Genomic DNA, 27,179 nt, shown 5'->3' with positions numbered 1-27,179 from the left:
TCTCGGTCATGTCACAGTTGCTGGAGCTGCAAAGACAAGCTCGGGAACATCAGGAAGGGATGTCCACTGCACTCCTCAGATTGCAAGGCACAATGGAGGAGTCTGTCCGCCTTCAGGCTGAGGTGATAGCGCCGGCATTGCCAGCGCACTGAGGTCAACACTGGCAGGATGGCGGCTGCAATGGAGACCATGGTCCAGGACGTTGCTCCAGCACCGCTGCACGGGCTGAACTCCATCGCCGATGCTGTGATTAGCCTCCAACAATGAGTATGAGAGAGGGGTGCAGGGCAGCTCGATCTCACTCCAGCTACCCCTTCTCCTCAAGGAATCAGCCAGGGGTACTCAGGCACCCATAGGGAGGAGGATCAGCAGGTGTACCCCGCTGTGGCCTTCCACCCAGGTGACGCTGGGAGTGACCGGCCCATCTGAATTCCCTCTTCCTGTGACCTCAGCAGCTCCAGCTCCACAGGCCGAGGAGGGTGTCACTGCCACACAGCAGGACCCCGAAAGCAGGCCGGGGCTCTCCAGGTCTCAGCCCTCCAGAGGACGCCCGTCAAGGTCATCACAGACAGGGCGTAGTGGTCAGCAGGCTGCCCCCACCTCCACTGTGGATGTCCAGGGAGCAACAAGATGTAGCAGCAGGGTTAGGAAAATTAAGAAGATGTAACTCTTTCAGAGTCAAACAATTAAACTAAATTAACAAAACGAGGGATAAATGAAACGCAGCCCCTAAGTTAGGGTCACTGCAAAACCAAAGACAAAATTTAAAGGAAACTTACAACATCAAACCAAAATGTCATTAACAGGGTCAATAAAACACCCCAGTCCCCGCGGTGCCCACCGGGCACGGAAGGCCTCGATGGTGCCGGCAGACACCGTGTGCTCCCTCTCCAGGGACACCCGGCTGCGAACGTAGCCGCAGAAGAGGGGCAGCCAGTCGGGTCGGACAACCCCCTCGATCGCCCGCTGCCTGGACCTGTTGATGGTCAACTTGGCCAGGCCCAGGAGCAGGTTCACGAGGAGGTCCTCCTCCCTCCCGGCTCCCTCTCCGCACCGGGTGAAGTTAAGAAGATGTAGTTGCACAACCTGGGCTCGGGCATTAATCACTTGTACATAATGTTCACTCTTGTCAATAAACTGCCAAGAATGTCTCCCTGCCTATGGCTCCTGGTTCTGATGAGCAGTGTTCGTGTCACTCAGATGTGAAACCTTTCTGCACAAGATAAAGGCAGGTGTCTCAGTCCAGGGTCTCTTCCCTGTGTCTGTGCAGCCTTCAGACCATATGATGGTCCAGCCTCACACTCCCTGGACACATTACTGATGCCTGCACTTCGATGGTGCTGGTCATTGCTGCCAGAATGTTGTGGGCAGGCGCCACAGAGTTCCCTCATTCTCTCTGTGTGCTCTCAGCACCTTTAAGGTGGGGCTGGCCCCCATCTCTTCAGCATCTGTGACCAGTGACTCTGTGCTCCTGAAGGGGTCAGGTGCTGGAGGCAAACAAAGGATCAGATGCTTCTAAAATTTCATGGCTGCGTCCCTATGAGATGACCCTGATCACAGAGCACAAACAAGCTTTTCTCGGCCAGACAGGAGTCAGACATTCTCAGAGGCTGTGTGAAGATCTATGGAGTGTCCTGTCTGCATGTCGTCATCATCCTCCTGCAATCCAGCGATTATTAGGGCCTCCACTGTGTCTCCACGACAGGAGCATTATCACAGAGGGTATGTGCGCTGCCATAAACCAGACTGGAGTCAAACATTCACAGAAGCAATGTGAGGATCTATGGTGTCTCTTCACTGCATATCACCATCATCCCCAACAAATCTAGCAGCCATGAGGGCCACCCAAGCGCGCCTGCCTCATCGCCAACTTCGTCACCTTTGTGGACCTGTTCACCCTCATTACTGTCAATGTCCTCCTCTTTGGAGGAGAGCTCCAGCTCCTGCACCTCCTCCTCAGCCCAGCTCCTCTCCCCGATGCAGCGCCAGGTTGTAAAGGGTACAGCAGACGATGATGATGTGTGACCCCCTCTGTGGACTGTATTGCAGGGCTCCACCAGACCAGTCCAGGCACTGGAAACGCATCTTCAGCATCCCAATGGTCTGCTCCACCAAGTTGTGAGCTGCTGTATGAGCCTCATTATAGCGTCGCTCTGCTGCAGTCTGAGGCCACCGCATGGGTGTCATCAGCCGTGTCCTCTGTGGGTAGCCCTTGACCCCAAGGAGCCAACCCTGCAGCCTCTGTAGACCCTGGAAGACTGCAGGGATCGGCGAGTGACTCAGGATGTAGGAGCCGTGGATACTCCCTGGAAACCGTGCGCAGACCTGCAGGATGCCTTTGTGGTGGCTGCATACCAGCTGCACATTCAATGAATGGAATCCCTTGTGGTTTTCACAGTCGACTGCGTGAGTGCAGTCGATCACACCCTGCAGCTGTGGGAAACCTGAGATCTGGGCAAATCCAATTGCTCTTGCATCCTGGCTCTATTGTTCCCGGGCGATTTGCACAAAGTTGTGTGCCTTCGTGAAGATGGCATTGTGACCTCATGGATGTATTTGTGTGTGGAGGCTTGTGATATCCCACAGAGGGCACCTGTGGAGCCCTGGAAGGAGCCACTGGTGTAGAAATTAAGCGCCACGGTCACTTTCATAGTCACAGTCGGAGATTAATCACACCGAGGCATCATTTCGTATGTGGAAACCCCATTTATTACTTGTGCACAAGGGAGACAGCACAATGAGAGCTACTGTACAGTCTCGTAGCAGAATACACACAGACTTGTTAAAAGCATTTTTACAGCCAATCAGTAAGTTTTGCAACAAACCTATCCGCTTATTTGCATAAGTTAACTGACCAATCCATGTTCCAGTATATTTCCATTTTCCTCACAACAGATGTTTGGTTTTGCAGTTGCTTATCACAATCCTGATTACATTCAGCCTGAGAAAGAACAGCATGGAATGTCTCAGGGCTCATCTTACAACTGTGGTCAGACAAGATGGTATTGTTTCTCAAAGTTGGAGTATCTTTCTCATAGGCCTAGGCATACAATTCAACTTCTCTATTAACCCTTCCAGCACCAAATGGGTTCCCTGCAGTTGCCTAGGCCACCACACCACGGGCATTGGATGCCCTCCATCTTCCCATGATGCTAAATACTGCCGCAGCTGGCAGGTGTGACCGGCCATTTCGCGACACATACACAGTCTTCGCCGATACCGGTTCTCGGTCATCTGCAGGAATGAAAGACGGCATCTTCAGAGCCTGGGTTTAGCTAGGTGCTGACCAGCCACAGCTCGCTGTGAGCATTCAGCGGCATGTGCAGGAGTCCCAGCTGCCCCTTCTCCCTGAGGGTGCTGCTCCTTTCTCTGCCCAGCCAGGCACCTCCGTCACTCTCTTCTCCACTTTCTCCGCGCTCTGTATGCCACGAGGTATACAGCTAGTTTACCAGGCTTCATGCCCCTGATGTACTCCTCCTGCAGGATGAAAGAGAGATGCGTGGGTTAGCAATGGTGTACTGAGAACCTCTCTTGGTTAAGTCTGAAGGCCCCTCAATGCATCCGGGAGAGTGCTGGACACCACTTGGATGGTCAGAGATTATTGCCCTGCATGGCTGCCCGAAACCCCACCCACCTCTGCCCCCACTCCACCTGACCGATTGGCGGCAGCTTTGCCCATTGGACTGCAGGCTGTGCTCTCAGCTCAGGCACAGGCATTCTCCTAACCCACACTGCAAGGCTGCACTGTTAGCTTGAACCATGGGGGAGACTGGTCCAGACCGGGATGATGACATTGCAAAGGGGCTGTGACACCTCCACCAGTGTCTGCTCCATGGCTTTAGTGAGGAGATTGTACAACGTGCCCAGATTGTACAACTGTTCTGCAGTTCACTAAAACGTTCATTTGTTTGCAGTCTGTGCTCAGGGGGTGAAAAGCTCTGGAAAACTTGGTGGCACTTTCATGTCTCTGCGCTGCTTGAGTGGGCAGATAAGCTAGAAGCCCAACTCTGCTCATGTCAGTGTGACTACACCTGAACTATCTCAGCGGCAGAGGAATGTTGACTTTATACAAGGTTTCCCTAATGTGTGGTCGCTTCCCTCTTCCCCGCCTCACACGAGCTTGTGCTCTATGTTCAGCCGCAGGGCAGCCCTTTCCCCCAGGCCTCCAATGCACCTCAACCTTGAAGTTCAACAGGCAAACCAGGCGAGCACTGTGCAATGTTACTGTGCACTCATCTGGGAGTTCCCCTCAACATGCAGCCCGCCAAGTGCATGCCTTATGCTGTTGTGAAACACATCAGCGTGTAATCACGCTGATATACGTGGACAGTCCAGCATGAGGTGATGATTCCGGTGGGCTAGCCTTATACTGATATGCTGATGTATTACAATGAAGTTCCCGACATCCGATGATGGGGAATGCGGCCCGCCATCGATGGGCTGAGTGGATGATCAGAAACTGCTTTTACAATGTCGTGAAACCAATTTTTGACCTTCTCGTCATATTGTCCACTCACGCCCTTGAGCATGCCCAACGCCAGTGGGCATGAATGATTCCGCCCTTAGTTTTATTTAGACACAGCCTAGTTACTGGATCCCAAATTAACCATTTAAACTGTTTTAGTTCAACAATGTTATAACCATCAGGGAAAGACTCAGGTGGGGATTTTTTGGCCCTGTCATGGGTGGGACTCGCTGGGGGAGAGGCGGCCTCCCAGCCAGAAGCCCACTGACTTGCAGCGGGACCGGAAGATCGAGGCGGTGGGTGGGTGTGGAAAATCCCGCCCTCAGACACTGGACTAACAAATAATACCAAAGTTTATTAACTAAAAGATAACATAAAACAACAATCCACCTATCGAATGACTACAAAGAGAAAAAAGAACAAAATATATCTTTATCAACAATACACTACGGACTTCTTGACTTCAAATGGATGGCCAATCCAGAAGAAATGGAAAATTACTTGAATCCTTCTCGCTGACAGGAAATCTGCCTCTGTCTTGGAAGGAAACCTGGGGCCCATGCTTATAAGAATTTTACCTCAATTCCTGGGCCCAGTGCTACACTGAGTAGATGTCTCGTGCAGACAGGAATTCTACCTTAGTCCCCAAGAACACACAATATAACCGGTTTCCCTTCACCTGGTGTACAAACAAGATGGTTCCCGAAATCCTCTTTTATACACAATTCTGATATCACCTCACCTTAATTCAAAGTTATTGTTAACCACCAATTGCACAATAATATTGTACGGGTTAATTTCATTGGATTTGTCCACATTACCTTAAACATAAATCAATGGATTATTTCAAGATGCATTCTTTATCTTAATACTGCACAAGAGTCTTATTCATTAGGCCCAGTACTGGACTAGCCAAGGGCAGTTTGTTTTGATAGGGCATCTACTGGCTAATGTAGGTTCCCCTCTCACAGCATGTTTTCACAGCATGTTTAAGTCTTAGACTTAGGTTCTAAAATAGGAATGTTAGTAGAAAAATACAAAAATAGATATAATACAACTTTCATTATCTGATTAATTACATATTCTTCAATTACAGAGTAATTGAGGTATTTCTAATAATTATGGCTAGGAATTTGCCCTCGACGGGCAAATGGTGGGGGTGGGCGGGAGTGGGGGTCAGGAAGCCGATTGCGATTGTGATTTCACGCTGGTGAGCCAGTTAAGGCCTGTGAAACGTGCGTGGCAGCGCTCAGCGCTGACCGTGTAGGAGGGGGAGAAGGGCGAGCGGGGAAGTTTGCACATGTGTGCAAGTGTGCTCAGGAAAAGCTCCCTGTGGCACAGAACTGCTTCAGGGAGATGAAGATATATAAATAAATAAAGAAATTTTAGGTGTTAAAAAAACATGTCCCCTCATGTGACTCTGTCACATGAACAGGGGGGACATGTTAGAAATTAGTATGAAATTAAAAAAAATTCTTTTAATGACAGATCGGAACCTCATCCTGCCCGTGGATGAGGTTTTGCAAAAAATGCAAAGGCTGCTTGGCCTTTTCACCTGCCCACCAACCGGCAAAAAATTTAATTCAGTGACATTGTTAATGTCCTTAGTAGGCCTGTTAATTGTTGGTGGGCGCACTGCCAACTCCCGCGAATGCCTACCGGCCAAAATATCGCACGAGTGCATAATGACATCAAGACACGTCCCGATGTCCATCATTCATCATTTTACGCTCGTTCGGGTTGGACACGTGCCTGCCCGACAAGCTAAACATTCTGGCCCATCTGTTGCTGGTCGGTATCTACTTTACAAAACTAGTGGCTATTGGACAGTTTGGCAGCAGGTGTTCAAATCACAAAATGGTTTTTTTAATATAAGATATTACAATAAAATGGCAGCTTGACCTTGTTAGCCTGTTGCAAAATACAGCCTCTGAAAATATGGTCAAGTTAAGCAGGCAAACTGAACCCTAATAAAATAAAATCTAAAACCCAGGTCTGCTAACACTTTTCAAAAAAATATTTACTTCTGTTAAACTGTTGACTTGTTATTTTGTAGCGTTTTAGTTTCTTTGTGCAGCTTAGGTACCCAGGAGACTTGATTGCTGAGATATTAAATATAAAATGCTACACTGTACTTAGAAAAAAGTAAGAAATGGGGGAAGGATCGTGATGTTTGGCGCTAACTTCAAGAGGCCACCTGTGTAAGGATTGACTTATCTTATATGATAAAATTCTCAAAGCAACAGTTTGCATAGCAGCTTGTCACCAAGTCAAGTGGAATTGGAGCTCGCCCTATCTTGGGAGCTTTGAAGCACAGAGATAAAGATTTGTGCCACAAATATGCCCCAAATGTTTACTTCAGATTTTAAAAGATATCCTGGAGGATTAGTTTCACAAAAATTTCAGCAAGGCACCTGATGCAAACGGTGGAAATATTGACACCACGATAAGATAATATCAATGTTAATTTTATAGATGAATAATACAACAACATTTTCATAATAATCCCAAAAGTGATTTCATTTTTCTCACTTTTTTTCCAGAGAAGGAGATTGGTGGAAGACAAAGTCATTGATTTCTGGCAAAGAGGGATTCGCGCCCAGTAACTTTTTAGCAAGGGTGGCTTCGTTAGAAGTGGAAAAGTAAATCTTTCAAATTTTATTATCATTTCCCGTTGTGGAGCATTACTTTATATTTTTATTCTGTATTACTGTTTCTATTCCTGGTCTAAAAAAGTTACAGCAATAACAATTAAAGGTATTTATTTAAAATTTACTGCAAACATTATCACTAGAAGACCTATGAAGCTGTGAAATTTGAATGTTTACATTTGTAAAGCAGTCACAACTTGCTTTGTTGTTTTTGAGTTTTCTGTTCAATCTCATTATTTATATTATAGCTCTGATGTCCCTCAGGTATTTAATTGATGTGCTGTCTAACAAGAATAGAAGCTGAACAAAATAAAAATGGAAAATACTGGGAATCCACAGCAGGTCCATCAGCATCTAAAATGAGAAATGATTAGTTAATGCTTTGGGCAGATATTCTTTGTCAGAACTATAGTTGTGGCCGAACTGTAAATGCACTTACATACATTTGACCGTGTGCAAGTTTGTCCTGTGGATCTATCTTTTATGCTATGTGTGGTACCAGAAGTGGTTAGAATGTGGAAGTCACTACCGCAGGGAGTAGCTAAGATGATTAGCTTGGATGCGTTTAAGGGAAGCTAGATAAATACATGAAGGAGAAAGGAATGGAGCAGTATGTTGAAAGGGTTAGATGAAGTAGGTAGGAAGAGACTCTTGTGGAACATAAATACCTGTTAGGCCGAATGGCCTGTTTCTGTGTTGTAAATACTTTGCAATTCTTTGTAATGATGTCATGGAACAATTCCTTAAATGGTGGAACTTTGATTCTTACATCGCAAAGCGGAAATCTGTTTCCTTGGCATCATCTGAATAACATCAGAATTGCTAAGCATAAAGATCTTTCATAAAGATCTGCCTAGAAATTTTAATCAATCTCAGTATAAATATAAGGTATAGCATTTGCAAGTTGCATCCTATTGTATTAACTAAACTTAAATACCCGAGGGAATTGTAGGAAAGATTTAGGCATTTAAATGGGTCTTCATTAAAACACCAAGAGTGGAATATTCCAGGCACGCTCGGTGGCCTGAGCAGACAATATGGTAAGAAGGCCAGAAATCACTTTCACGATGTCATGAAACCATTTTACTATCGTCCGCTCAGCTTGTCAATGGCAGACTGCGTTCCCCGCCATTGGATTTGGGAACCTCATTGTAATACATCTGCATATCATTATAAGGCCAGTCCGCCGGAATCATCCCTGCCCCACTGGATCGTCCATCCACGTCGGTGTGATTGCACGCTGGTGCAGAACGTGTCTTAACAAATGTGACGTGCAGAAATCGGGACTTACCACCAGGACCTTGCTCACATTGCGGAGATCCGAGGAACAGAAGATACTGGAGCCCGACAGCAAAGGCACACGGGAGGAATGTCCATGTCAATGCTGGGTGGATTCTCATGGACATGGCTGTGCCCCGGAGCAGCTCACGGGAGGTGGAAAGTCACCATTGAGAGTCTGCTCACAATGGATGATGGGAGTCCAGGGCTAGGAAGGAGGTGCAGAGAAGGGAGGGAGTAAGGCTGGAGGAAGCAGTAAAGCTGGAGGAAAGAATCAGGAGGGGGGAAGGATTAAGGGTGTCTGAAGAAGTCAGGAAGAGGGAAGGACTGAGCAGGGTGTGGGGGGTAGTCCTGGGTGGGGGGGTGGAGTTTCAAGGTGGGAAGGGGTTCTAGGTGGGGAAGGGGTTCAGGGGCGCTGTTCAGGAGAACATGCAAGGGAGGGCTCTGTGGAGTCCATGACTGCCCCCTGGAGAGCGAACTGAGGATGGGCATGGAACGAGGGTATGGTAAGAATGATGAGGGGCAGAGTGAGGCAGTAGGGTGGGAGGGTGAGGGTTTGACGGTAGCGGTAGAAGGGACAGCGAGGGTGGTTGATGGGGGCTCAGAGGCAGACCCGGACCCTGGGAATGGGAAGGAGGAGGTCTGGGAGGTGAATGTGGTTGGGGGTGAGGTTTTTGGGAAGGAAGAGAATGAGCACATTCACCTGGACATCACCAAAGGAAAAGGGTTGTGGCTGGTTGGTCACAGAGGGGAGGTGGAAGGTGATGCCAGAGGGACAACTGTGATGGGGGAAAGGAAATGGGTAATTGGGGGAGGGGAGAAGGTGGGGGAGCGACTGAAAAACTGAATCACGACCATGCTGTCTAAATCAAAAGTGAAATGAGAGTCGTGCTGGGCGAGATCAGGTGCTGCATGGGAGTGTGGTCAGTGGGTGGACGGAGATACAGGTTACTCAGATGGACAACTGAAAGTGAACCCCAGCAGAGAGTGGTGAAGATGCTCAGGACAGTGAGATGAGTGTGATACGGGAAGGATCCGTGTGAGTGGGAGAGTGATTGCATGAGGCTCCAATAAGCCCTTCCACACACACACTTCTCCCTCCAGAATCACTTATTGACCAGCTGCTCCCTCTGTGATGATAGAGGATGAGGTTGAGGGGGTCACAGGGAAAGGGGACTCAGAGTGGGAGGACATCCTCAGATTCCTGAGTGGATGACCCAGAGAGGGTTGATGTGGTGCAGGATCCTCATGAGGGTGTTCGCCGCCGACCTCACTGTCACCGCAGGGAGGGTCCACATCCTCACCAGTCAGCACGATGGCTCCTCAAAGTGAGTGAGGGGCCTAATGTGGGCCACTCCACCCCCAGTTTGCTCTTCCTGCTGATGTGAGCAGGATTCTCCCACATGGAAACAGATGGAGAGAGTGTGAGCAGGACACATGGCACTGAGTGGAATGTTTGTGTGGTGAGCGGAGCCATGGACGGGATGAGGATGCGAGCTGGAGAGGATATGAGCCTGATGGAGATGTGCGGGTGTGTGTGAGAGTTAGTGGTTTGGCCCTTGAGGTGTGAGATCCCTGTGGGTGTGTGATGGGTTTGGTCTGGGGCCTCCCCAGCTCCTGGCTCCAATCTCTCAGTCATCTGTGGAGAGACAAAGAGGTAAAGGCCTGATTTTCAATATCTGTCTAAATACTTCGGTCAGAATATTGTTGTCGGTGTGCAGGGACAGGGCCAACATACTGACGTGCAAACTGATGCACGATGACGTCGGGTGTGCGTCCTGATGTCATTGAGCGTCATTTAGATCTTTAGTTCGGTGTGCGTGCACTGGAGGTGGCTGTGCGCCCACCGAACTGTCAAAGGGCTATTAAGGCCATTAGGGAAGTAATTTAGATAATGAACAGCGCTGCCCGTCCAACCTTAAGGTTGGCAGACAGGCGAAGAGCCCAAGTGGCCTTCGCGTTTTTCAGGAAACCTCATCCACGGGCGGGATGAGGGTTCCTGAAGGGTTTATAAAATTATTAATTAATTTTTTCTCAATTCATAAATATGTCCCAGCTCATGTGACACTGTCACATGAGGGGACATGTCTAAATAATTTTTAACTTTATTATTTATAAACTTTTATTATGTACTTAATCTCCCTGAGGCAGCTCAGTGCCTCAGAGAGATTTTTGCACTCTTTCTCACGCATGTGTGAAAGGGCGCAGGCCTCGACTCTCCCTCCTCCCCCCGCCCACACAGGTAGCGCTGAGTGCAACCAGCCACGTGTCACACTGGATGGACCTTAACTGGCCCACCCACATAAAATGGTGGCATGCAGCCAATCGTGGGCAGAGATCAGCTCCACGCCCGCCCCCTGCCGCTCCCGCCTAGCCCGCCTGGCATAGGTAAGTTTCTGGCCTTGGTATTCATTTGATGAATGGGTCAGCTACGTCCAATGTTCTTTCTTTGTTTGCAAAGGTCCAGAATGTTTCCAAACTAGACGATTGGCTGTAGACATTAAGAAGCAAACTTTCACCTACTGCAACAGTTTCAGGAAATCAAAATATTAATCAGGCACCCAAACACTGTTTCCTGATGCAGTGGCCACAATCCCGTGTCGGGGCCCCTTCAAATGGGTGGCCATGACCTCTGTCTAGGTCAAAGCCTGCCCCCTCTTTGCTGATTGGCTGCGCTGCCCACCATCTGTTGACTGATGCTGTTGACCGGCTCGCCAGTGGACAGCCATGAATTGGCTGCTACAATCGAAGTGAAAGAAAGAAAGTGAAAGTCAGAAAAAACTGAAAATTTGCTGGTATCACAGAATCCACCAATAGAATGAGGGGAGCCGGGGCCTTTGATGATGACAAATTAATCATGGTCCCAGTCCCAACCATTAGGTGGAGTTGACAGTGAAAGTCAAAGTTCAGGTTTGATACATTCAGAGATGTTGAGAGGACAGAGTCAATGGAAATGGAAGAAGATATCGAGACAGAATAAGCAAAAAAGCCATAATATAAAACAAAAACAGAAACAGAAATACCTGGAAAAACTCAGCAGGTCTGGCAGCATCGGCGGAGAAGAGCACAGTTGACGTTTCGAGTCCTCATGACCAGATGGGTTAATTGACATATGTACGAAGGAAGGAAGAAGAAAATTGTTTCTTTCATTATTTCTTGTCAAATGATGATATTTTTGTTAAATACATACTGGTGCCGAGGAAAATTATATTTTTACATATAAATTACTCTGGCAGTATTGGTCATGTATGTTTAAGCTGTGGTTAGAGTAACAAGAAATATGCAATCCAATTTGTTAAATTTCAGGTATTGTTGATTTTGTTTTGGTCATGTTATTCTGTGAAATGGGCCATCTGAACGTATAAGTTTTTTTAAAAAAGTGTTTGAGTGTAGTTTATTGCAAAATCTGAGCATTTTGTTACATTGCTCTCTCTGCTGCCCTCTCTGCTGGAGAGGTGTAAATAAAGTAAGTTCAATAACAGCTGACTAGATAATCTACAGATTATCTCAGTGCAATACACAACAAGAGGGGAGACTGTTATCAACTGAGTGAAGCTAAACATGCATTAATGGTTTCCTGTTGACTAACTTTCAGGTGGTTCTTCAGAGAAATAACCCGCAAAGATGCTGAGAGGCAACTGTTAGCACCTGCCATTAAATTAGGCACTTTTCTAATTCGAGAGAGTGAAACTAATAAAGGTTGGTAATTTATCAATGTGCTTTATACAGATTTGCATGTGCAACTTTAATGTGAGAGTTATTTTGTGCCAGGTCAGCAAGTGACTCACGATGGAAAACTCTGCCCTAGGATATAGCTACAGGATATAGTTATTAAATTTACTATCAGCCAAACTGATACTGTGCTGAATAAAAAGAAAAACTGAAGTAAAAAATAAAAAATGCTGGAAAGTCTTGAAAGATTCGCGAAGATTTCATCTGTGACCTTTTATTTCTCTGATGCTCCATCTTCTCTTTGGGTTGGAATAATTAGGGACTTATTGAGCATTTTACACAACAAAAACAGAAATACTTGGAAAAACTCAGCAGATCTGGCAGCATTGGTGGAGAAGAACAAAGTTGACGTTTCGAGTTGTTTTTACCGCAGTTTTTTGTTTTTATCTTTATATTTTTAAGCATTTTACAGGTCTTCCCTAATGATCAGAAAAGTGAGCTTTTAAGATGATGTAAATTTAGTAAATAATGATATTTTGATTTTCTTTTGAATCTGGTAAACTGCAAAAGTGTGAACTCCCACTATCTTGTTATTTTAAGCAGTCAGTCTTGGTTTAGTTGTAGCAGTCTCACCTCTGAGTAAACAATTTGTGGGTTCATATTCCACTCCACAGAAGTGAGCACATAATCCAGGCTGTTGTGACACCTTGCTGTGTGCAAAGTTAGCTGAGTACTGTCTACATTACAACAGCGATTACAGGCTGGATTTTTGCTCCCAAGGCTGGTAGATCGAGATGGGATATTTCCCGGCTCAGTGAACCTGTCTCAGGAAAAAATGCCCTGAAAGGCATAATTTTCGCCCTGGGGGTCAGGTGTAGGATGGAGTTGTGTTTGCCGGCTCTGGATGTGGATTAGAGGCAGCCACAGGGGCTGCTGAGTTCTGGGGCAGTCTGAAAGGCCGAGCTTGGTTTTCTAGGATATTGTTCCAGTTGTTTTCTTGTGCATCAGGCCCTCCAGCCCTCACTTCTCAAATCCCTCAGCCCTGCACCCAATCCCTATGCCCCATATATGTCAACAGATGCCGACCTGTGCCCCCACCCACCCCAATGACCCCATATACTCTCCATGCCAACCCATGACCCCACCCACCCTCATGGCCCCTTATAGCCCCCATGCCAACAAATGCAAACCCATGCCTTCCACCCACCACCCTTTGCCCTTACACTCTCCATGCCAACTCACCCAGTATCCACCATGGGATACCTCAGGAGCCATGCTGAGATGAAATTAAATAAAGTTCCAAATGTCGATTACAAAGTTCAATATATAAAAAACAGTCACATTCATGATAGCCCCTTCAATATATTTAACTCCTGTCAAGTGCTTAATCCTTTATCAAAGCAAACATTTGTAATCATAACACCGCATCAAAGGCAGCTAATACATTAATAAATTCTTTAAGCTGTCAATCAAATTGTGAACTTATAATATCCCCCCAGCCCCAGTGTGATAGTGATTGGTTTGCAAGCAGCCGGCCATTAATAATGCTATAATAAAAGCCCTTGGGGTTGTGTCAGTTATTGAAGCTGCTCGAACAGGTTTTTTCCAACTCTTTGTCACAGGCAAGCAGTTTTATTTCTATAGGACTTGCCACTTAAATCATTGGACAGCTTGACAGTTCCATGTACCTTCTCCACCCTTCAAGAGATAAGGTTTTTGCTGCAGCAAAACTGAGGCCTGTTCCTACTCAGTACTGAGTTTAAATGGAATTACCTGGAAAAACTCAGCAGGTCTGGCAGCATCGGCGGAGAAGAAATCAGTTAACGTTTTGAGCCTTCATGGCCCTCTGCCGAAGGGCCATGAAGGCTCGAAACGTTAACTGATTTCTTCTCCGCCGATGCTGCCAGACCTGCTGAGTTTTTCCAGGTAATTCTGTTTTTGTTTTGGATTTCCAGCATCCGCAGTAGCTTTTAGCTTTTTGTTTTTATCTTTGAGTTTAAATGGCCCTGCTGAGTTTGAGTTTTCATCAGGTGTGAGTCACATCCCCGCCCCCTTTCCCTTACAGGTGAAAATGGGATCTGTCGGAAATGCTGGTGAGACTGCCAGATGCAGCTCCCGCCTGCCATTTCTAAAGGTCCTCGGAGCCTCCACAGCTCGGCAACAGTCCGACCCTACACTTCAAATGTGCTTAATTGAATTTAAAGCATTATGGGGAATTCTAAAGTCATGAAAGCCACTATACAATTGCAAATTCTACTGTTTATTTTATCACACTCAACTCACTAAAGTTTTAACCATCTCTTTCACTTACTTGTGTAGGTGCCTTTTCACTTTCTGTGAGGGACTGTGACTCGAAACATGGCGAAATAGTGAAGCATTACAAGATTAGAACCCTTGACAGTGGTGGTTATTATATCACCCCCAGAGCCACATTCCCCACTTTACAAAAACTTGTTTTGTATTATGCAAGTAAGTATATGTAGCCAAGAATGCAAGAACTTCATTCTAATCATACAGGATGGTCTTAAATGACTGACCACCTATATTATTTCTTCAGAAAATTCAGATGGATTATGTCAACGTCTGATTAAGCCATGTCCAATGCTGACTCCTCAGAAACCATGGTGGCCTGATGAGTGGGAAATCCCAAGAGAATCCTTGAAGATGTTAACTAAACTGGGCGCTGGACAGTTTGGGGAGGTTTGGATGGGTAAGTAATGAAATCAATAGGGTTTATAGATGAGCAAAACTCCAATTGCAGGCTCAGTTTCTAATGGGGAACTAAGCTTTGTATTTGAACCTCTATTGTTTTCATGTGCAGTGGCCAGGAGTGATCTCGGAGCAGCTCCCGCTTCACTGCTGTAGCTTTGCCAGAAAAGAGAGCAGGTATTGACATGTTGATGTCATTCCTTCCTCATGAGCACGATACTTATTCTAGAGACAAGTGATGCTTGCAACATGGAAACCCCTGGAAATATGCAGGCAGTACCAATATAGTAGAGACTTGCCATAAGTGTTCAGCAGGTGCAAAGCAGATGGAAATTGGTTCCAATTGTTTTACTTGCTGTTTATCTTGCCAATGCATTCAGTAAGGAATAAAATTACATTCTCTTGTTTATAGCTGATTCCATTCACCTGTGGAATGTAACAAAGCTAAAGCTTGTTCTGATGGGTGACCGGGTGTCCTCCATGAAGAAGCACATTTCTTCTGCTTGATGATTCTTACAAGGATTGTATTGACGTGAGGGAGCTCTGGTATAGCTGTCATTAAAGTGTAATATGAATGCTTTTAAAAGGCATCATTCAGACACTTTACAGTCAGCTCCATTCCTCGAAATACACACAAAAGTACCTTACAGTACATTCACACTACAACTGTAGCATCAGCATGAAACAACTTTGCTGTACATGAATGCTGCAGTTGCAATGTAAATACAACATAAATCCAGTGTCGGGCCTTACCTTAAGATTGGAATCATGTTCCACTTCACAGTTGTACATTCCTGGACACTTAAGCCTGAATTTTCACTCGCAGATCGGAGTTGGGACATTTCCCGGCTCCACAAACCCGACCCGGGAGAAAGTGCCCTGAAGCTTTGGATTTGCATTCCAATGGGGCTGGGGTTTCTGGGAGTCATGACAGGCAACCCTGAAAATGGTGTGGAGGTTGCCGGGAGCAGAGGTGGACTGGGCAGAAGGCCTGTCTTGGTGCACCAGCACTTTGTTCAAGATTTGAAAAAAAAGAAATAAAACAGAAAACACCCCCTCAGACGCCCTCACCTTCCCCACACACTCCCCATGACCCATCCGTGCTAGCCCATGGCATCTCATGTCCTCTACCCACTCCCCATGACCGTTCATAAGATCTATGCCAACCTTTGCTGCTGTACCCACTCCATGCCCTTCATACACTTTGTCCCAATCTATGTCCTACTACACATCCCCTTGGCTATTTATAGGCCCTGTGCCAATTTAGTGCCAACTCAATCTAACCAATGCCCCCCACCCACCTACAATGCCAACTCACCATACCTACTATTGGCAGACTTCAGAATCCACACTGAGCTGAGGTATAATGAAGTTCTAATCAAGTGTCTATTGAAGAATTCACTATTTTGGTAAAAAAAACATTATCATTGATAAAAACCCATTCACTACATTTATCATCCTTTACTCCCATATGAAAACAAGCATTCAAATTTATACTCCCACTTCAAAGAGTCTTAAACGAATTGGAACTGTCAATCAAACAGTGAAATGGCATGCTGTGATAATGGGAGGTTGTGAAATCAGTTATGCAGCACTAATCCAGTAATGTTAACCCTCAGGTGTTTGTCAAAAGACAGAGTGAAATAGCCATGTTTTTTTCACACTCCAGACAGATTTTTTCCAAATATTTACAGGGAAGAAGTTGTAAATGTCTTGACAGTTCCTTTTGACAGTTCCAATGAGTTTATGCATTTTTTACACACATTTATGTCTAATTTTCATAATCCCAAAGGGCACCTTACCTCTCCCAAAGGGCACTGTGCATCTCCCAAAGGGACTTGCCACCCCAAAGGTGTCCCGGGACCATATCCAAAGGGGTACCCTACCTCTCCTAAAGGGTATCCTACCTATCCAAGCAACACCACAATGTTTAGACCTGCTCCTACTAGGTCTAATCTGCACATGTTATGTTTCCCGCTCCTGGCTAATGAAAACCAGACATGACTGGAGGCAGCTGCTATTTGATATGGGCAGCTGCCTCCATGAACCGTGGTTGTACAATTTGGAAACTATCCCCATTCCATCCCCTGAAAAAATGGCACGTGCTGTGCTCAGAGGTGGAACTCCCAGATTCCGGCCTCTGGAGCCATTTTCACAATAACGGAGAGACTCAATATTGCCCTTAAGAACTCTATCTGTCTATACTTTTCTCCATTTTAGGATGGAGTTTAGGGCTGGGATTTTCCATGCCCGCTGGTGTCGGGTCTGTTCAGTGGCGTGAGCGGGCAATATGGCGAGAAGGCCAAAAACCGGTTTCACAACGTTTGTAATCATCTGCTCTGCCTGCCGATGGTGGGCCACGTTCCTGCCATCGGACATCGGGAACATCATTATAATACTTCAGCATATCATTATAATGCCAGCCCTCTGGACTCATCACCCCTTTGCTGGATCGTCCACCCAAGTTGGCAGGAAATCACAACAACATGTTTCACAACAACACATATAAGGCACGCACTTGGCAGGCTGCAGTTCACTCGAGGTTTGTTTGCCTACCTTGCTTCGGGCAGCACTCGCAGTCATCAGTGCCAGGCTTCACAGGCAGCACCACATCAGCGCCAGGCTTCACAGGCAGCACCACATCAGTGCCAGGCTTCGCAGACAGCACCACATCAGTGCCAGGCTTCACAGGCAGCACCACATCAGCGCCAGGCTTCACAAACAGTACCACATCAGCGCCAGGCTTCACAGGCAGCACCACATCAGCGCCAGGCTTCACAGGCAGCACCACATCAGCGCCAGGCTTCACAGGCAGCACCACATCAGCGCCAGGCTTTACAGGCAGCACCACATCAGCGCCAGGCTTCACAGGCAGCACCACATCACTGTTAGGGGGGGCTCACGGGCAGGTCTCTATCTACCAGACCAGCCTTAATGTGGGTGGCTTTTCAATAGCTACAAGGCAAGGTGTTGCTTGGGGAGAGGGGAGAAGTGGCCTCAGGCAAGGGAAGAGGCTGCAGGGCGAGGACTGTACTGGGAAAGGAGGGTATCTTAGTGTGTGTGTGGAGGCACATGTTGATCTGTGCAAGTGGCCTCACGATAGTCAGGGCTGAGGAGGCAGTCTCCAGAGGAGATCAGGCCTGATGGTGATGTGAGGGTGTGTGTGAGGGAGTGAGTGGTGATGTCCCTTGAGTTGGCAGTGAGTGAGATGCCAGTGACTGTGTGATGCTCTTGAGTGTGTGAGTTTAGAGTGATGAGATGGTTGCCTTACCCTGGCTGCATGGATGAGATCATTCATCCTCTTTCTGCACTGGAGGCCAACCTCTTCTATGCAGCATTGGCACTGATCACCACTGCCATCGCTTACCAAGCCGGAGTGGTGATGTAGCTGCCCCTCCTGCAGCCAGAGCTGGGGTAGAGGACATCACAGTGGGGCCTCCACAGTGCCCAGAAGGCGCTTGAAGGCTGCAGTCTTCTTGTCTTTTGGGGCCATGTCTTGCTGCAGTCCTGGGCTGGAAGCACTGAGTGCAGCTGTACTTTAAATGTGGTGCTTGGTGTGATGAAGTGGCGAGGTGATGGCGTGGCGGACGATTGAGACCCCTCCCACCACGGAAATGGCATGTTTCTTGGGAATGCATAAATAATGTGGCGGGTTTGGGATGATACGGCGTGAAAACCCACCATTGCCATTTTACCCGCCTGTTACCCCACTTAGTGCAAATCTGGGACGATTCTGCCCTAGGTTCCAGTTTCCTGTCAGGAGGCTGCATCCATCTTTAAATTGGGCTGTGGCCTCAGTAGTGGGGGGCCCTATATGCCAGTCAATGTCAGCAGTGTGGCCTTAACAGGTCCTTTGGGTTGCCTAAATATCCAGCTGCTGCTTGTGGGTATCCAACACCACATCGCCGCTGCCTGCCACACACCCCTCATCACCAAATCCCCGTGATCCAGCCATTCAAAGAACAGCCCTGAGGCAGGGAAATGCAGGCAAACTGGTACACTGACTGGCAGTGGGAAATTGTAAACCCTCTGGCCTCCATGCTTTCCCCTGCAGCCCTACAGCGAGTGGTGTTGGCACGTCACTAACTCACACTCAGCTGAGGAGAAAGGAGTTTACATTGAACTGGCACAATGCTGACATATATCCGTTCCCTGGGAGTAGACAGCACAATGGGGCTATAGACGTAGTCTGCATCGTGTCTCTTCCGCAAGAGAATTTCTCCCCCAAGAGCTCTGAGCCAGAGTGACTGAAGGCAGATATTTCATGCAGATGTGGGAATCCAGGCAGTCTCAGTGTCCACAAGTTCCACAAACCACAATCCTGATACATAGGCTGTTGTCCAGTCTCCAGTCTTTTTTATTTACTTGTCCATTGAGAGCCTGAATTGAAATAAGGCACATAGCTTCTGTTAAATAAAAACAAATTACTTAGTTTACTCATCTGATTTACTCCACTTTTCAATCAGATTAACATCGGTGTGAAGCCACTGCCTTTTTTAAATTTATGGCGTGATTGCATCCTTAGGGTTGCTGGTAATTTGAATCCGGACCCGACTACCTGAGGGCAGGTTCTGTTTGCTGATGACTTCAGAGTAGGCGATTAATTGTAAAGATACTCTAAAGAATCAATAGGATCTGAGGGCTGAACTTTACAGGGCCCCTGTGGGTAGGAAAACGGACAGATTGGCCTGTAAACGATGGCACCGTGCCATCAATGCCACACCTGCCCCCAGTCCAACCGCCCATGATTTTATAGGCGGTAGGACAGGCCTCGGGTGGGTTGACAGCCCCTGGCTCAATCAAGGTCCCTCGGGGCAATTAATATCCAATGAAGGGCCTCACCGTGCTGCTGCTCCAATATAACAGGCGGCAGGAGAGGCCTGTTTCCAACGTGTAGCTTGGCACCTTTAACCCTGCGGAGTGCTGCTCAATGAAGGGTGGGGGTGTTGCCTCCTTCCCGGGCCACCTGTGAGAATTGGAGTCGCCCCTCCCACAGCTTTGCCTTGCCCTGTCCAATGTGCCCCCCCCCACCCCAACTCCCTGTCACCGAGGCCTGTCAGCCTGGCCCCAGCGGAACCTCAGACTTACCTCAATGTCCAGGCTTGTTGCTGAATGCCACCTCCTTGGTCTAGCTGCAGCACCAACAGTGACCAGTACTCTTGCTTGGCATGACTGGCATGCAGAGGCTGCTGGCCCCCAAATCGCCAGCAGCTCCATGAGGCGGGGCTTTCTCTTGGAGACAGGGAAGTCCCGCCTCAAGCTAATGAAAGGCTCATCACCTGGAAAGCTAAAGTAGGGCGGGCCAGGTAAGCGGAGATGGGCTCATCCCTGTCATTTACACTGGGGTGTGGCGTTCCCATCCTCAGCATTAAATCTAGCCCTCAGCTTTTAGTTTAGTCCTGAAAGTTTTGAACTAGGCTTTCCATTGTACCGTCCTTTTAAAATCAGCGCCAGGATTTTCCCGTCGGCGAGCGGGGGGGCGGGGCCTGCTCGGTGACACATAATATGATGCGCGGTGATGTCGGGCGGAACTGCCAATGTCACCGCGCCCCAATTAAATTTCCAGGTAGGCGGGGTTGCAGCAGAATCAGCTGTGGGCCCACCGGCCTGTCAGTGACCAATTGAGGCCATTTGAGGCCATTGACAGAGTCACTAAAGTAATTAAAGGTCAGCGGGCAGGCCGGGAACCTCGGCGGGAACTAGAAAAAGCAACAAACCTCATCCACGGGTGGGATGAGGTTTCGTGTAGGGTTTTAAAAAATTTAAGTGAAGTGTTTTTAAAAGTTATGGACAGTGTCACATGAGGAGACATTTCAGGGACTTTTTTTTCTATTTTTAATAGTCCCCCTGACAAAGCCATGCTGACTATCCCTAATTAATCCCTGCGTCTCCAAGTGGAGTTTAATTCTGTCCCTCAGAATTTTTTCCAATAGTTTCCCTACCACTGACGTTAGACTCACTGGTCTATAGTTCCCTTGTTTATCCCTACCACCCTTCTTGAATAATGGTACCACATTGGCTGTCCTCCAGTCCTCTGGCCCACTCCTGTGGCGAGAGAGGATTTGGAAATTAATGTCAGGGCCCCTGAAATCTTTTCCCTTGCCTCCCCCAGCAGCCTAGGATACATATCATCTGGACCTGGGGATTTGTCTACTTTTAAGCCCGCTAATACGTCCTCCCACTCAATGGTAATTTGTTCAAGTATATCACAGTCCCCCTCCCTGATTTCAATACCTACATTGTCTTCTCTGTAGTGAACACAGATGCAAAGTGCTCATTTAAAGCCTCACCTACATCTTCTGACAGATTGACGCTTTGGTCCCGAATGGACCCTACCCTTTCCCTGGTTATCCTCTTGCCCCTAATATACTTATAAAACACCTTTGGATTTTCCTTTATTTTACCCACCAGTGTTTTTTCATGCTCCCTAATGGCTCTCCTAATTTCTTTTTTAAGTAACCCCCTGCACTTCCTGTACTACTCTAGGGCTTCTGCTGTTATGAACCCTCGGCATCTACCATAAGTTTCCCTTTTTGTCCTTATCCAATCCTGTCCATCCCTCGACATCCAGGGTTCTCTAGGCTTGTTGGTCCCACCCTTCACCTTTATGGGAACACGTTGGCCCTGCACTCTCACTATTTCCTTTTTGAATGACTCCCGCTGCTGTGATGTAGATTTTCCTACAAGCAGCTGCTCCCAGCTCCCTTTGGCCAGATCCTGTCTTATCATATTAAAATCAGCCTTCCTCCAATTTAGAACCTTTATTTCTGGTCCATCTTTGTCCTTTTCCATAACTACCTTAAATCTTACTGAGTTATGGTCACTATCACCGAAATGCTTCCCCACTTCTACCACTTGCCCGGCTTCCTTCCCTAAAACTAGGTCCAGCACTGCCCTCTCTCTTGTAGGAATTTCTATGTGCTGGCTTAAAAAGGTCTGCTGGATACATTTTAAGAATTCCTCCCCCTCTAAGCCTTTCATACTTTGTCTATCCCAGTTAATACTGGGGAAGCTGAAATCCCCTACTATTATTACCCCATTGTAATTACACTTCTCTGAGATTTGCCTATATATTTGCCCTTCTATAGCTCCTTGACTGTTTGAGGGTTTATAGTACACTCACAGCAATTTGATTGCCCCCTTTTTGTTTCTACATTCTACTCATATGTCCTCATTTGAGGAACCTTCTAAGGTATCATCCCTCCTTATTGCAGTAATTGACTCTTTGATCAATATTGCAATACTACCTCTTCTTTTACACCCCACTTACCATCTCGCCTGAAGATTCTATACCCCGGAATATTGAGCTGCCAGTCCTGCTTCTCCCTCAACCATGTCTCCGTGATAGCAATAATATTATAACTCCATGTGTTAATCAACACCCTCAACTCATCTGCCTTACTCGCAAGACTCCTTGCATTAAAATAAATGTCATCCAGCCTTGCTATGCTGCCTTGTGCCTTAACTTGGCTATGTATGCTCTGCCTTCCAGACTGACTTGGTTTATCTTCTAATCTTGTCTGTACATCACCCCCTACTATATCTCCACTGCATATCCCATCCATCTGCCAAATTAGTTTAAACCCCCACTAACAGCACTAGCAAGTCCCCCTGCAAAGATGTTGGTCCTGGTGCGGTTCAGGTGCAACCCGTCAAACTTGTACAGGTCCCACCTTCCCCAGAAATGGTCCCAGTGATCCAGGAATCTGAAGCCCTCCCTCCTGCACCAACTCTTCAGCCACGTATTTATCTGCTCTATCCACCTATTCCTATACTCCTTAGCACGTGGCACCGGGAGTGATCCAGCGATTAAAACCTGTGAGGTCCTGCTTTTCAATCTGTTACCTAGCTCCCTAAATTCTTGTTGCAGTACCTCATCCCTCTTTCTACCTATGTCGTTGGTACCAATACCTTAGAAATAAATCTTAATACTTTCTACGTATTTTAAATTGCTTTGCTGGATTCAAACTCTGGATCCAGAGATGATTTGGTGCTGCTCTAATTGTCACAAATTTAGACTTTCTGTTTACTCCTTTGGCAAGGCCTGTGTTTGGTTTATGCAGGAGAACAATTTGATGAAATGGTGAAAACATAGGTGAAATTGCTGTTGTGCCAATGAGATATTCCTGTTCGAAAGTCTGGATTTAGCACATGATTTTAGTCTGGATAACCAATATTTGATCTTGCTGACAGGTGCTAACTTAGACATCTGTAAGTTTGTGGGCTCCTTACACCCACTTCCACTGAAGGTACAGAGTGAACTGGCTGATGCACAGGGCAGGATCTTACTGCCTTTGATGATTTTCTGAGGTCTAGGCCCACTAGTGATGCCTGGCTGCCCACCTGTGCGATCTTACCGAACAAAGCCTGCCAGTAAAGAGGCTGTCTCCGGGAGCACCACCCAATCAAGGACAGTGGGCAGGACATACACTCAGCTGGGCCAATGAGACGGCCTGCAGAGTTGTTCAGCCAGCAGACCCACATGAAAAGGTGGGTGTTTCTGAGGCAGGCAGGAGATGGAGGCACCCTCTAAAGGGGTAGGAAGATTTTAAGATTATTTGTAGCTACAACTGCCAGACCATTATTGTAGAGGGGGACTCCCTCCAAAGGATGAGCTGTGACACAGCTGTGGCCCTGTGGCAGGAGTATGGGGAGGGGATTAATAAAAGAAGCTTCACTTGCCCCTGCCCCGGGCTGCCACCAGGAGGCTGGCTCCAACAAGCTGGCAGGATTTGCCCACAGTGTGCGCCCATCTGCCACTGGTAAAATGCCACCAGCATTTTTTTAATTCATTCACAGGGTGTGGGCTTCGCTGGCTGGGCCAGCATTTATTTCCCATCCCTAGTTGCCCTTGAGAAGGTGGTGGTGAGCTGCCTTCTTGAACCGCTGCAGTCCATGTGGTGTGGGTGCTGTTAGGGAAGGAGTTCCAGGATTTTGACCCAGCAACAGTGAAGGAACAGCGATATATTTCCAAGTCAGGATGGTGAGTGACTTGGAGGGGAACTTCTAGGTGGTGGTGTTCCCATCTATCTGCTGCCCTTGTCCTTCTAGATGGTTGTGATCATGGGTTTGGGAGGAGCCTTGGTGAATTCCTGCAGTGCATCTTGTAGATGGTACACACACTGCTGCTACTGTGCGTCGGTGGTGGAGGGAATGAATGTTTGTGGATGTGGTGCCATTCAAGTGGGCTGCTTTGTCCTGGACGGTGTCAAGCTTCTTGAGTGTTGTGGGAGCTGCACTTATCCAGGCAGGTGGGGAGTATTCCATCACACTCCTGATTTGTGCCTTGTAGATGGTGGACAGGCTTTGGGGAGTCAGGAGGTGAATTACTCATCACAGGATTCCCAGCCTCTGACCTGCTCTTGTAGCCACAGTATTTACATGCCTCGTCCATGTTGCCAGGTTGGATTTGTCCTGCTTTTTGTGTACAGGACATACCTGGGCAATTTTCCACATAGTCGGGTAGATGCCAGTGTTGTAGCTGAACTGGAACAGCTTGGCTAGGGGCACGGCAGGTTCTGGAGCACAAGTCTTCAATACTATTGCCGGAATATTGTCAGGGCCTATAGCCTTTGCAGTATCTGGTGCCTTCAGCTATTTGTTGATATCATGTGGAGTGAATCGAATTGGCTGAAGACTGGCATCTGTGATACTGAGAACCTCTGAAGCATCCTCAATCTGCCCCCAAGTGAGCAGTTAATTGCCAGTAATCGGCTACTCAGTGCTGCTGGGCAGCTCACCACTTGCCTTGTCCACCTGCCCATGGCAAGATTGGCTGCGGCTGTCTGACCTGACATGTTATTTGCAGAATTTCCTCCCTTACCCATCACTAAAGCTGGGTCTGTGTGGCTGGCAAGATTCCACCTACAGTGACAGATTCCAGGATGGCCCAGGGACAAACAGGCACATTGGGTCTCAGGAATGGCACTGGAGGGTCTGGTGGAGGAGGTCCAGAGGAGGGATGGATATCCTGTGCTCTCAGGGTGTAAGTACCCTACCCCTTCTGTCATTTTTCTGCCCGCAGATACTGGTGCTGCTCTGCCTGGCCCCATCCCTTCCTCCTATCCCTTAACCAGAACAAGGAGACTCTAGCAAAGCAGCAGTGACCAAGAACTTGCTTTCTCCTGGTCACTCCTATAATGACTGAGTGTAGCACAACACACACTTTTTTTAGGTGATGTCCTCAGAGAATTTTCAGAATAACTGTTGATCGAGTGCGGGTGAAATCTTGACTAAGTGTCCTAGAAATTCCCAGTGTGTTTCAAAAGTGTTCTTTAAACCCCAGCAGCAAATAGACAGTGAAACTTAAGCAGAAGTTTAAGGACTGCTCAAAATCCTCTGCAATAATTTGTTTGCTTGTGTTCTGCTCGTTAATGTTTGGAGAAGTCATTGAATGAAGCATTAGCTAACAAAATAGTGCTCAGCCTCTTTAATGAGTGGTAACCGGTAATTTAGTTGTCAATCAGAGCTTTAATGATCCTCGGGGCACCATTCCTAGCAAGTGCTTCAACGTTTTTAACAAGATGGTGTCTCGTGCTAGCCAAGGGCAAAACCAGTGTTGCAGCTTCAGGCACCGTCTCTTTTTCACTTAGTGCCTAATGTATTAAACCAAACTTTTCCCACAATGTTTAAGGGCCCTGATCATATAACCTTTTGTGGAGTGTGTAACCCCCTTGGTCTTGGAGAAAGTAGCCACACTAGAAATAATTGAATTTGATTTTTAAGACTATTTTTTTTAAACCCAGGTCACTATAAGGACAATGTCAAGGTTGCTATTAAAATGCTGAAGGAGGGTAGCATGTCTCCTGAGGCTTTCATGGCTGAAGCCAACCTAATGAAGGCACTTCGGCATGACAAGTTGGTGCGGCTGTACGCTGTCGTGACAAAAGAACCCATATACATAGTGACAGAGTATATGGCAAAAGGTACAGTAATGACACTGCTTCCTGATATCTATCCAATGTGATCATGTGTACACTGGTACAGAATTTTGAACTAAACAGTTTTGTTTTTAAAATAGACAGTATAATATTTGTAACTGGAAAGTAAAAGCTTGGTTTTAGATTCTTGTTTTTTTTAATTAGCAGCTGTTCCTCACTTGTACAGTTGTGTCCATCTATGTGTCCACACACGTGCCAACATGTCGATCAGGCTTGCTTGTCCCGTGCTTCACTCGTTTTTGTTGACCAAACAAATATTACAATCTTACATAGGTGTGTGTCTTCCTTTTTCCTCTGCATGATTTTTATCTGCCTATAAAAATGCAAGTCAAAAATTAGGATCCATTGGATGTAATATTTATCTAAAGGGCAGATCCAATTAGATAAAAACAGAAAATGCTGGAAAAACTCAGCAGGTCTGGCAGCATCTGTGAAGGGAGAAACAGAGTTAACGTTTCGAGTCCGTGTTACTCTTCTTCAGAGCTGAAGAGAGAAATGTGATGGGTGTTATACCGTCTACTATTCATTACAAGGCCACCAACTCTCATCGCTACCTCGACTACAGCTCCGCACACCCTGCTACCTGTAAGGACTCCATCCCATTCTCCCAGTTTCATCACATCTGTTCCAAATACGTTCAAAATGGTGCTTTTGATGTCTTCCTTTTTCCTGAGCCAAGGTTTTCCCCAACTGTAGTTGACAGGGCCTTAAACCATGTCTGACCCATCTCCGGCACTTCTGCCCCCACCCTTTCCCCTCCCTCCCCAGAACCATGAAAAGGTTCCCCTTGTCCTCAGATTTCACCCTACCAGCCTATGCATTCAAAGGATCATCCTCCGCCATTTCTGCCAACTCCAGCATGATGCCACCACCAAACACATCTTCCTCTCTGAAGAAGAGTCATACGGACTCAAAACATTTACCTTGGTTCTTCTCCACAGGTGATGCCAGACCTGCTGAGATTTTCCAGCATTTTCTGTTTTTATTTCGGATTCCCAGTATCCATAGTATTTTGCTTTTATTTTACATCTTCTCCTCACCTCCCCTGTCAGCATCCCATGGGAACCATTCCCTCCGTGACACCCTAGTCCACTCTTCTATCTCCTTCAACTCCTCATGCCCTTCCCATGGCACCTTGCAGGAGGCATAGGACCTGTCACTTTATCTCCTCCCTCCTCACTGTCTAAGGCCCCAAACACTCCATCCAGGTGAAGCAGTGATTTACTTGCACTTCTTTCAGTTTAGTAAAGTGATGGAAGGGAGTCATCATTAACACTTGCTTAGCAATAACCTGAGTTCACTGATACGCAGTTCAGGTTCCACCAGAGTCACTTAGCTCCTGACCTCATTACAGCCTTGGTTCAAACATGGACAAAAGAGCTGAACTCCCGAGGTGAGGTGAGAATGACTGCCCTTAACATCAAGGCAGCATTTGACTGAGTGTGGCATCAAGGAGCCCTAGCA

The 27,179-nt window shown here is 47.0% G+C and overlaps 1 protein-coding gene across 1 annotated transcript in view; it reads left to right on the top strand.

Annotated features, from left to right (window-relative positions):
• LOC144680445 (proto-oncogene tyrosine-protein kinase LCK-like) overlaps window positions 1–27,179 on the top strand; it is a 117,533-nt gene that overhangs the window by 46,737 nt on the left and 43,617 nt on the right. Inside the window, exons 5-9 of the mRNA XM_078541408.1 lie at window positions 7,009–7,107; window positions 11,990–12,093; window positions 14,386–14,535; window positions 14,624–14,776; window positions 25,521–25,700. Of these exons, the coding sequence (XP_078397534.1) occupies window positions 7,009–7,107; window positions 11,990–12,093; window positions 14,386–14,535; window positions 14,624–14,776; window positions 25,521–25,700 (686 nt within the window). The remainder of the gene's footprint in view (window positions 1–7,008; window positions 7,108–11,989; window positions 12,094–14,385; window positions 14,536–14,623; window positions 14,777–25,520; window positions 25,701–27,179) is intronic.

Source organism: Cetorhinus maximus, chromosome 5 (genome assembly GCF_964194155.1).
Source record: "Cetorhinus maximus chromosome 5, sCetMax3.hap1.1, whole genome shotgun sequence".
Taxonomy (NCBI): Eukaryota; Metazoa; Chordata; class Chondrichthyes; order Lamniformes; family Cetorhinidae; genus Cetorhinus; species Cetorhinus maximus.
The sequence above is the reverse complement of the archived record's forward strand: the minus strand, read 5'-3'. Positions and strand labels throughout refer to the sequence as shown.